Here is a 12,207-nt window from a genome sequence, read left to right as displayed (position 1 = left end):
ATCCCTATTGAAGTAGCAAAGTGATTTTGCAAAATAGTTTTTAGGTTTTGGGGGATTTTTTTTTTTTTGCAACGTTGTTAAAAACTGTAGTTGAATTTGTTTTTACTGGGGTTACGTGGGTGAATGTCCCGGTCTGTACAGGTGTTTCCTTGCCACAGCTGATTTCTTTACTCTCTGAAACTGTGCTGTATCGACTTTCCTTTTCTGTCGACGTGTGCAGATTGGGCAAGAACAGCGGCATGGCAGGGCAGTCTTGTTCCTGAATTCCTTTTAAAACATAGGCAGCTGGTTCGCTCTTTTTTTTTCTCCCTTTCCTCTTCTATAACGCCTTCTTTTTTTCCCTTAGCACTCATGAATAGTGCACAGCAAAAATGCCCCGTGGAAGAGGTATGTTTGTGGCAATGACATGATATCTTTTTAACAGTGTTGTGTCTGCTGATTCTGGCTGTTGTGATGGCGGTGACGTGATTGTAGCCTTTCTCTGACTTAATGAGACCATTCTTACGAATCAGATGCACCACTCACAGCTTGAGCCTCTCTGTCCTCTTTTATTCCAGGAGACACAATGCACCTCAGCTTGGTTTAGCTCTCGATAAAAACGTTACAGTCCAGTCGGCTAACAGTATGAATACAGGACTCCTGGTAGACCAACCCAGCGTAGGTTCAGCTCCCACCGCTCCAGCTCCAGCCTGGGTTTCATTGCCACCTCCTGCCTCCACGCCGGCATCCCAGCTTTGGCGGCCTCCGTATTCGGAGAGAATCCGAAATTAATAGTAGGAAGAAAGAAAAGATTCATACTGTCGGCCTTCTCAGGCCAGAAGGATTGAAAAAGTAGAGTACTAGAGAGAGGTGAAGGCAACTGGTAGAAATAGTTTGTATCCGAAACAATTCCCCTTTGTATGCATATCTTTTTTTTTTTTTAAAGATTTTATTTATTCGACAGAGATAGAGACAGCCAGTGAGAGAGGGAACACAAGCAGGGGGAGTGGGAGAGGAAGAAGCAGGCTCACAGGGAGGAGCCTGATGTGGGGCTCGATCCCATAACGCGGGGATCACGCCCTGAGCCGAAGGCAGACGCTTAACCGCTGTGCCACCCAGGCACCCCCTTTGTATGCATATCTTGAAGATACTCTTTTTTTTTTTTTTTTTAAAAGATTTTTTATTTATTTATTCGACAGAGATAGAGACAGCCAGCGAGAGAGGGAACACAAGCAGGGGAAGTGGGAGAGGAAGAAGCAGGCTCATAGCAGAAGAGCCTGATGTGGGGCTCGATCCCTGATCGCCGGGATCACGCCCTGAGCCGAAGGCAGACGCTTAACCGCTGTGCCACCCAGGCGCCCCTGAAGATACTCTTAAAGGAATTGTTAGAATGTGCTTCTTGAAAATAGGAATAATATTCTCCATTTACATGTATGTAATATGTGACACCATATGTGACATTTTCCAGATCATATGACTGCAAATTTGGAAGAAGTTTGAACCATCTAGCCTCTTGAGTTTGAGGCTTGAAGGAAAAGTCGGTGCTGCATATACAGTAATATGTGCTATAAACATGTTGATAAGAGTGTTGTGAACAGTTTTTGCATTTATTATCCTTGAATTTAATAAAAGAACTTAAAGGTTGCAAAATTCCAGAAAAATTAGAAAATAGATGAAAATTGGACCCCTTTCACTTTCTAAACAAACATTGCAAAAGTACAGTCATATGGATTAGAACAGATATTTAATTTTGTTCTGCCCATTGTAATTTCATGTCATTGTTGTAATGCTCTTACCAGGCAATTTGTATTTAATAGTTGTCTTCTTTTCTCTTTTCATTCTTCAAATTATTTTCAGAACCATGGAAATGTGCTTTGGGGAGTTTTTGAAATCTATGTTCTCTTATGCAATTCAAATATATAACTAAAATTAATTTTATGCCATGTAAAAAGATCAGTTTGATTTGCTTTTCTACTTACGGATGTTAAAATTCATACATCCTCTGTGATTTCAAGTATAACCTAACTTTTTCCAATAATGTACCCTATAAAAATTTAAACCTTTATTGAATGTACTGATTTTGTATTATACCAGTTTATTCTTTCTCCTGTAGCTTCTCGGACTTCTTTTCAGAGCGAGCTTCATCGAGAAAGGAGGTATGGTTATAACAGAGGTCATATATTCTGCTAATAATGAAACCAAAGTGTGTTATCAGTTACCAAGTTAAATATTTCTCTTTCATAAGCAGTGTATTACATAAGCAGTGGTCTGCCTCATCAGTACATTTCCTGAATTAATCTGTAAGTTTGAATGATGAAAATTTTGGAGGGAGAAGAAGCAATACAAGCCTCAAAATGTTCTTTTGGCAATAATTATTTACTTAAGTTAGTTTTTTAAATGTTTATGAAGCCACTGCTATATGTAAAGCATTGTTGCAACTGCTTCAAGGAATTGCTCAAAGAAATGCTTTGTACCTCCTAGCTGCTTAGTAAATGTTGCATAGATAAATGGATGACAAGAAAGAAAATTGCATGGAAGAGTAAGGAGAGGAAAATGAGCTGGGATGGATGGATAGCTGAATGGATAAATGGCTGGATGGCTGGTTGGAGGGAAGGAGGGTGGAGGGAGGGGAGAGTCACTGGATAGATAAGAACCAGTAGACAGACAGACAGATGGTAGAGTGGATAGAATCATGGATAGGTGGATAAATAGATAGATGGATTTTTATAAGACATGGTCCCTGCTTTCATATTTCTTACAGGGTAGTATAGAATAATGAAGAACGAGGATTTTAGAGTCAAACATACCTGAGTTCAAATTTTCACTTCACTGCCTTCTCACTGTGTGGCCTTGGGCAAGCTGCTTAACCTTCTCTTAGCTTCTGTATCCCCATCTTTAAAATGTTGCTAATCGGGGGCCATGGCTGGCTCAGTTGGTACAGCATGCGACTCTTGATCTCGGGGTTGTAAGTTTGAGCCCCATGTTGGGTACAGAGATGACCTAAAAATAAAATCTTTAAAGAAAAATGTTGCCAGTCATACCTATCTCAAGGCTGTCATAAGGATTACTGCATGCATAGTGCTTAATATTTATTAGCTAGTAACTCTTACTTTTTAGACAAAAGCTTTAAGCAGAGGTTTTTAGGTAATGCAATTCAGATGCAATCAATAAGCAGGTTGTACTGTTTCATGAGCTAGCACGAGAATGCGTGAATATGCCCAGGTTTGAAAATAGCAGTGCTTTTTTATTTTTATTTTCTGGAGAGTGCTAGAGAAGGGCAGGGTGAATGTCATCATCCCTGTTTGTTAGATGGGAAAACTGAGGCTCAGAGAGGCTGATTGTTTGCTCAGGGTCACACGGTTGGTGTTTGTTAGGAAATGAGGTTAAATATAAAGTCTAAACATGAGAATGTAGAATCAGATTAAGAAAATGATGAAAGGAGCCGTGCCTGAATCACTGTGGCTCCTCGATATTAAAGGTTAATTATCGAATTCCTATACTGCACTGACCAGGAGCACAGACACACATACCAGGGTCTAGAAGTGAACATGCAAACTCTAAACACTTAGAGATGACTTTGAATTGGGGCGGGGGTTGGGTGAGGAGGAAGAGGATATTCTTACGTGGTATCATGTCAGAGTATATCATTTATAATGGCAGACAACGAAACAGTTGTATTTGACTAGTATACTTTCTGCCTTACCGTGTATTATTTATGGTGGTGGTACAGGCTGGATAGCAGAGCCCTGGAATGAAGAGATTGTGTGGGCCTTACTTAGCCCTTACCCTTATCAACCAAGGCAGGGCTTAAGTGTGCTCGAGGTCCATCCCTAACTTTGAGCCCCAGAGTCCTGGAAGATGACTGTCATTTGCTCCCCGGATAGCCTAGGCCAGACAGGTCATTTCTAGGACTAGGGCAGTTCTCACGTAACTTTTTTGGGGCAGTGGTGGTTTTCACAAATCTTCGAACGTTTGCAGATAGACGATAGCTTGTTACCAACCTGCAAACCCTCACTGAGGTCTTGTCTGCTAGGCGCCCAGAGATCACCATCGTGGCAGCTGAGCCCCTGAGGCCCTCCTCGTGGTTTCCAGGAGCCCCGCCCCCGGGACTGGGATTTCCGCCATCTTCTGCAGCAGGCCCTTGGAGGCCCAGTGAGCTGGTTCCTGCTGAGGTAAATAAATATCTATATTATCTCTTTGCATTTTATTTTTAAAAGGTAAGTTCAAAGGTAAGAAGAGCGAGACTGTTAATACTTCGGCTCTTGTCTATAGATGTCTAAAATCTTCATTCTTTATTTTGCAGCTCCCACCATCTTATGAACAAGTCATAAAAGAAATCAACCAAGTTCAAGTTAATACTACGAATAATAATAATGCTGCTGCCACTCCAAGGCACACAATTACTTCTGCAACTCAGACTGACTTTACAGAAGAAATAGCCAACCATCTGCCTCAAAGTGGTGCAAGTAATTTGTCTCCCCTAATTCTGACCTAGTTCTAGGGAAGTAATCAGTAGGCTTCTAGCCTTTAAAATAATTTGCGACTTGTGCATAATTCATTGAGCTCAGCTTCCCAGTCAGTGTGATCACTGTGTGCTTCCTTTATTTTGGTTTGCTGTGATTATTACAATAAGTCATTCTCATGAGCTGCAACCCCCGTTCTGGGGCTCACCCCAGTTCATATCGCAAAACCATCATCCTTTTAACCATGGTTGTATTACTGCCGTTCCCCTTTATTCCCATGGAGAAGGATGTTATATTTAGCAACTTAAACTTGATAGAGTGTAAAAGGTGGTGGTTCTGTTAGGCTTTTAAAAAGCATTTTTTTCACATAACAGAGATGAGAGTAAGTTACTTTAGAAAAGTAAAGCGAGCAGTGTTGGAATTCTGACGAGCGGGAAAGGGTTCTTGTGCTAAGTCTGCTGGGACTCAAGAATTTAATGGTGTTTTAAAAATATTATGTAATGAATATTTCTCTTATGAATAAACACAACTTGAAGAACACTCCTGTGAGAAGCTGAGAGTAAACATTTCCCCATTGATTTTGGAATTACTTTTTACTAATTAAGGAAACCAAGATCTCTTGATATTCTACATGTATATTTTAACAGTCTGTGTATCTTCTATTTTTTTTTCTTTTAAATTACAATGTTGCAACTTCTGTCTGTGGGTTTTGGTCTTGTCAGCACTACAGGCACCTCTCAAGCCTCTCCAGCCTTCCCCGGCGGTCTCAGCCAGTGATCTTCCAACAAATGTGGCACCTTTAATAGTCTTTGATATTTCTGAAGAACAGAATTGTCCAGAGAACTCCAGCGCTACAAGATGTCCAGTGCCAAGGCCAAGATCAAAAGCCAACCTCAGACCAGTAGCCAGAGACAGTCATATTAAAGAGCAAAATCGCCAGAAAACCAGTCCCGCGGTCACAGAGAAGGAGTCCTCGCTGAGCCAGCCTCAGTCTTTGTTGGACAGTACCATCGACCTGGATAGTCAGGCAGTGATGAACATTATGAACACAGAACGAAGCCAAAATAGTGTCGTTTCAAGAATCAAAGCATTTGAAGGTCAGACAAATAAAGAAACCTCGGGACTGCCCTCGAAACCAGAAATTGCTCCCCGCACATTCCCCCCCAGGCCTGCTGTTCCCTCAGGGAAACCCTCAGTGGCTCCCAAGCCAGCTGCCAACAGAGCTTCTGGAGAGTGGGACTCCTGGACTGAAACCAGACTCAAGGTGGCCTCTAGGGAAGGGCTCACCCCGCACTCTCCACTGCAAGAAGTAGGGAGCATCCCAGTAACCAAACCAGAATTGCCAAAGAAACCAAATGCTGGCCTTACACGAAGTGTTAATCCTGAGATTCTGGGAGGAGGTCCCGTGGCTGAGAGCCCTGACGGTGGGAAGAAAGTCCCAACTCCTGCTCCTCGGCCTCTGTTGCCGAAGAAATCGGTTTCCTTAGAAAACCCCAACTCTGCAGCTTTGCTGAAACCAGTCACCGTTCCTCCCCGACTCTCAGTGGCGTCACAGGCCAAAGCATTCAGGTCACTGGGAGAAGGAATCCCGGCCAACTCCCCAGCTCCAGCTCTGCAAAGCAAGCCCACCGGGGACATTGACCTCATCAGTTTTGATGATGATGTTTTACCCACCCCAGCTGGGAACCTGGTTGAAGAATCTGTTGGTTCAGAGATGGTTCTGGGTGAGTAAAAAGGAGAAGTGGAAGGGAGTGTAAGCTCATCAGAGGGCATCTTGAATGGCACTTGCTGTTTTAGTTTCTAGGACATAATTTCTGGAGGGTGTGTGTGTATGTGTGTATGCACATGCATGTGTGTGTACAGAGACAGAAACACAGATTAAGAAACATGGAGCTGGGTAGGCGATGGAGACAGAGAGGGACAGGAACATCTAGAATGGGGGAGATGGAGATAGGGAAAGCAGTTTCTACAAAAGGCGTTATTTCTTTGGCTTGTGCTCTTGTTGGATTTACTATCCCTATCCCGCCCTGAACCTTGTAACACCAAAAAGGTTTCAATTAAAAAAATGACGTAACAAAGACTTGAAGTGTTACCTGGCTTAAGGATTCATACAAACGTTGGGCAGCAAGGTAATATAATGAAAAATACACTACACCTAGAATAAAAAGATGGAGTTTGACTCATGCCTTGGAAGCTGTCAGTGTTACGACACTGGGCAAGCTACCCATTGATTTCTCTCAGTCGCATTTTCTAGTAGTTGATGACTACTACGTGAGCCAGCATAAGCAGACTGGGTCTAGAGACTAAACTAGGTGTGAGACTGGCTTCCTTACTCTGGCAGGTGGAGAGTCAAGCATTAGGGGGACGCAGGGGAAACTTCTCATAGCTGCTAAGTCACATGGTGGCTCCAGAAGAGCTCCTCAGATTGAGCCGGCCCCACTGGGAGTGCCAGGAGAAGCGCCGGCCCCTGGAGGACACTGGCAAGAGCAAAACCGGGAATGAGGACCCAGCCATATGTAGCAAAAATTTTTTCGCTAATCTTCACAGAGCATTTTCCCTGGGGAATGCAAAGTTTTGTAAATAAAATACAACAGCTGTACATTTCCTGCCAGGATCAGGACAAATTTCTCAAGAGGAAATTCAGAGAGTATGTTTTCCTCACACTGTTCAGATGGAGGGTCTGATAGTAGAGCTTATCTTTGATTTGTCAAAGTAAGCTGCTTTACTTGTCATTGATGATTCCTTTTACTGCTGTTTACTTATTTGGGTAGCACTTGTGAACATATAAGCTTAATAGTATTTTCAAAAGGTTAGCTGTCATCTTATAAATGTTTAACATGCATCAAAAGGTTATAAGCTCTGTGATTCGAAACCAAATTCTGCACACCACAGGTGTATTTTAAATGGTAAACATACTTATTAAAATTTATCATGCACACAACATGTAAGTAGCTACAGCATGCTTCTTGCCTATATACTATAGACTAGAGTATATTTAGAATATACCGAGCTTCTGCAGTGTTCCAAACCTTCTGCTAGATACCCAGACCTACATCATTTAATACTTGGAGTTGGGGCGCCTGGGTGGCACAGCGGTTAAGCGTCTGCCTTTGGCTCAGGGCGTGATCCCGACGTTATGGGATCGAGCCCCACATCAGGCTCCTCCTCTAGGAGGCTGCTTCTTCCTCTCCCACTCCCCCTGCTTGTGTTCCCTCTCTCGCTGGCTGTCTCTCTCTCTGTCGAATAAATAAATAAAATCTTAAAAAAAAAAAATACTTAGAGTAACCTTCTGCAAGGTATTGTTGGCCTCAGTTTGCAGAAGGAGAAAATGCGACTGAGAGAAATCAATGGGTAGCTTGCCCAGTGTCATAACACTGACAGCTTCCAAGGCATGAGTCAAACTCCATCTTTTATTCTAGGTCTAGCGTATTTTTCATTATATTACCTTGCTGCCCAACATTTGTATGAATCCTTAAGCCAGGTAACACTTCAAGTCTTTGTTACGTCATTTTTTTAATTTAAACCTTTTTGGTGTTACAAGGTTCAGGGCGGGATAGGGATAGTAAATCCAACAAGAGCACAAGCCAAAGAAATACCGCCTTTTGTAGAAACTGCTGGATTCTTTGGGGATGGCAACTTGGTTAATAACTGCTGAGAATTTATTCCCTGTCATCAAACAGATAATTACAGTCATCTTCCAAAAGAAGGTCAACAGTATACATTCAACATGAATATAGTCTCATGCCTCATACTCAGCGTTTTCTGTTCCTGGATTTCTACCACTTTGTTGCACAATATTTAATTATGTAGGCAGTCTCTTAGCAAAATGTGTAATTTGCTTGCCCTACCTGACTTTAACCATTGCTCTCAGCTGTGGAGTTAAACTGAAGGCTTACCTTGTCATCTTTGTAAATCTGCGCCTCTTCCTGTTTTCTGTACCTCGCTTAATAAATGCCATCACATACCCAGCCTTCCTTAGAGAATCCTAGAGATCATCTTCGAGTCTTCCTACGTGTCACACCATGGCTCTTTGTTTGGAGTTGGAGTCAGGCCAGAGTCTGCCACTTAATTGCTATGTGATTTTGGGCAGTTTACCTGACCCCACTGTGCCTCGGTTTCCTCATCTATAAAACATGGTAATAATACTCCTCATGGAGGCAGTGCGAGAATTAAATGTGATTATGCTGGAAAGCCCTGTCCCATTGTCTGAAACATGGTAAGTGCTCATTAAGTAGTAATTATTGTTACTTCTTGCCCTTCACATCCAATTAGTTACCAACTCCTGCTGGTTTAACCTTCGAAGTAGTTCTTGAGTCCTCCTCTCATTTCCATCCCCCTGTACTGCCCCACGTTAGGCCTTTATGCCAGATTACTGCAGTGGCCTCCTAGATTGAGCCCCTGCTTCTGCCTCAAACCCATACCCAGGGATTTTTCTAGAATGTACGTTGGACCTTGTTGCTTCCCTGCTTAACGTCCTCCGGAGGCCCTTGGGATCATCTCTGAATTCCTCAGCATATAAGAGAGGTTTTTGTTTGCTTCTTGATTTGGGGCTTTGTGACTTTTTGATGGTGTATCAATAACATTGTCTTTGTAAATAAAGGATCATGGTCTCTTAGTGAAACCTTACTTAATCATCCTGGCATTAGCCAGAAACTGAGAGAGGGACACAAGAAAAAGGAACTCACAAATATGTCCTTCCTCCTTTTCCTTCCCTCAAAAATAAAGAAAATCTAATAAAGTGGTTTTCATAAAATGAAGTTGCCATATTAATCTCAGGAAATAGAGATCAGAAAATACTGAAGCTGTGAAAACATTGTAAAGATTAGAAAAATTATTAAAGGGAAACTCATAAAATAAGCAATTTAATATTGGATTCATTTCTTGGGTAGAATGCCTTCCAGGTTAATGTAATGGAGCTGAGAAGTATTAGCAATTCCTCTTCACACCTTTACAAATCATACCCAGTTGTCAGGAAAAAAAAAAAAAAAGCAGAATGCCTCTGCTGTCAGCCCCATTACACAGACCAGAATAATAGTTTAGCAGCCAATTTCTGCTATTAACAGAACTCAAGGGAAAGAAATGACAGAGGAGCAAGCCAAGGATGGTGAAACTAATTATGATGACAAGCATATTACGAGGGACAGGTAATGGGCAGAAAACTGCATTACCATCAGTGTTTTTCTCAGCCCAGTAATGAAGACCGTGCGGGTAGAGGTGTAAAGGGGCCTGCTTGTTTGGCAGCAGGCGTGGAGTGATTGGTTTGGTGTGAGGGGCTGGAAGGAGGGCAGAAGAACTACTGCAAATAAAGGTAGAGAAAAATGCCATGGACTTCCCTTAGATTTGGATAGGAGTTTTTTTGTTTTCTGTTTTTTGGTTTTTGGTTTTTTGTTTTTTGTTTTGTTTTTTTGAGATGCTCTGTGTTTTTTCTGTAGAGGCAAGAGCAAACTCTGTGATAGGGTCGTGGCACTGTGGTTCTTAACCCCTTCTGGGAATCTACGAGAATCTGATTGTCCTGTGAATCTTTTATCTCTCTTGAAAATAGCCCTTTAGCTCACGTATGCAGTTTCCAGAGCTTCGAGGGCCTGTTCTTAGACCCCAGATGAAGGACTTCTACAGAACTTTGCAACAACCTCCAGTGGATTGCTTAAGTAAATAGTGGTACATCCACACAATGGAGGATTGTGTGCTAATTAAAAAGGAAGTCCTTCCTACTATGGACCAATCCCCAAGATATTATTAGGTGAAAAACGCAAGGTATAGTTAGTATTCATGGTGTTTTAGCTATTGCTTGTGTTAACACACACACACACACACACACACACGTATGTAGTATCATTGGAAAGGTGTATAAAAAGCCGGTAACAAAGGTTGTCTTTATGAGGGAACCGGGTTGGCGGGAGAGGATGGGGAACCTGGTTTTCAAATAGCTGACCATAAGCAGAATTAGGATGAAAAACTGGGGGAGTTAGCTCTTGTCATCTTGGCCACAGGGAGAGAGCTGCTTCCCACATTGATCCTTTGTCTTGTGATGAGTAGAAATTTTAAAAATAATAGTATATGATTTTTCTAAATTGCTGTGTTACTCAAGATTATAAATAAAAGCTAATTGTTTTGAACTACATACGTGTAAATGAGACATTCAAAAACGTGTGCATTAAATCCTATTAAATAGAATCAAAAAAGAGTTTTAATTTTCCAAATAGTTTTAAATTTTCTAGTTACCTTATGGAAAATTTTATGGCCATTATTGCCTGTCAAAAGCAACTAAAAGGACTAGAATTTTCTCTTTTTTCCCCCTTATTTTTAAGTGGTTTTTGGTTTGGTTTGTTCGGCAGGGGAGTTATTTTAGCTTCATCTTCTAACTTTTTTCTTGTGATTGAATTTATTTTATTGGATTTTTTCAGTTACAAATTAACACATATTTGCTGTAACAAGTTAAACAATACAAACATTAGTAAAAGAAAAAAAAAATTATCTCCCTCTAGTCCATCCATATCCTCAAGAGTAACCAGTGTGAACAATGCTGTATGTAGCCTCCGTGCCTTTGGACATTTCAAACCGAAGCTTACAAACATACATACATGTACTTTTTCCTACTTTTCACAAACATTTTTTATCATACTGTACCTTGCTTTTTTTTTTTTTTAATTTAACAGTGAGATTTATGGACTTCTTTTTCGTCCAGTGGGTCTAACTCCTTGTTTCTTTATACCTGCCTAATATTTCTTAGTGTGAGTGTATCACAGTTGATTCAGCATTTCCCCATCCATGGGCATTGCTTTTAATTTTTTGGATTTCTTTTTCCTCTACAGAAAATGCTGTAGGAAACACTCTTATAAACATTGCCATTTCTACTAGTGCTCTTATTTCTGAAGAACAAATTTCCAGAAGTGAGACTACTGGGGTCAAAGGTTAGAACTTTAAACATTTTCATAATACCAGCAATCCAGTTTCCCGCTTGGCAATGCCTGGAGTTCCCAAACATGAGATGCCATTCTTGTTTTATATGTTGCCCACTTACATTTCTTTTAGAAAAAATACCCTGCTCATGAACAGACATAAAAAGTAAACTTCACACTGTGTAGCTAAAGAGATTTGCACACCATCATCAAGATGAAAAACAGGCCTCCAGTTCCACCTTCTTATTGAAGTGATGATATTTGGCCTCCCCACTAATCTGCACACCTTGTCTGGATTATAGTCCTGGACGGCACGCAGACAGAGAGGCAGATGCTGAGCTCACTGACTCAGTGAGCACAGCTGGGGCAGGTCATTAAACAGACCCACTCCTGCCAAACAGCCCGCCATCCTAGAACACTAAGATTTCCTTGCTTCACTGTATTGAGAAAGAAATTTTTTTTTCCCAGAGACATGTGTAGTAGAATAATTTTACATGATCTGAGTACCAATTATTAAAGAGTAGCTAGTGATATTAAAAATAAAGACCAAGAAAGAGAGAGTGGGTAAACTAGGACACTTTGAATAACTTTGTTATATAAATTGTATCTATACTACTTCAATTTAAATTCTTTAGGTTAAAAAATAATAACTGGACCCTTCCATGTATTAGGTGAGGTCTGCACAGTTTGCAGGATTTGGGGTGGGTGTCTTGAGGCCAAGAATAATTCGGATACCCCTGTGCTTGGCCCCTCAAGACATTGATTGGTGTCTTTTCTCCTTTCCCTGCCTGCCTTATTCATGCCCTCCCTCCTGGAATGTGAGAGGGTGTAAGTGGTATTCTGGCTCAGAATATAATATGAGTTGG

At 41.3% G+C, this 12,207-nt stretch overlaps 1 protein-coding gene across 4 annotated transcripts in view; it reads left to right on the top strand.

Moving 5' to 3' along the window:
• Positions 1-12,207, top strand: part of SH3D19 (SH3 domain containing 19) — a 168,660-nt gene that overhangs the window by 121,231 nt on the left and 35,222 nt on the right. For 3 of the 4 annotated variants that reach the window (XM_026499462.4, XM_026499463.4, XM_048212378.2), the window contains exons 4-7: positions 2,093-2,135; positions 4,013-4,151; positions 4,283-4,445; positions 5,165-6,166. In XM_026499462.4, coding sequence (XP_026355247.2) covers positions 2,093-2,135; positions 4,013-4,151; positions 4,283-4,445; positions 5,165-6,166 — 1,347 coding nt within the window. Of the gene's footprint in view, positions 1-346; positions 388-2,092; positions 2,136-4,012; positions 4,152-4,282; positions 4,446-5,164; positions 6,167-12,207 lie in introns of all 4 variants that reach the window. The other variant, XM_057310114.1, reaches the window with a different exon arrangement.

The sequence above is a fragment of the Ursus arctos genome, unplaced genomic scaffold (genome assembly GCF_023065955.2).
Source record: "Ursus arctos isolate Adak ecotype North America unplaced genomic scaffold, UrsArc2.0 scaffold_11, whole genome shotgun sequence".
Classification (NCBI taxonomy): Eukaryota; Metazoa; Chordata; class Mammalia; order Carnivora; family Ursidae; genus Ursus; species Ursus arctos.
The sequence above is the reverse complement of the archived record's forward strand: the minus strand, read 5'-3'. Positions and strand labels throughout refer to the sequence as shown.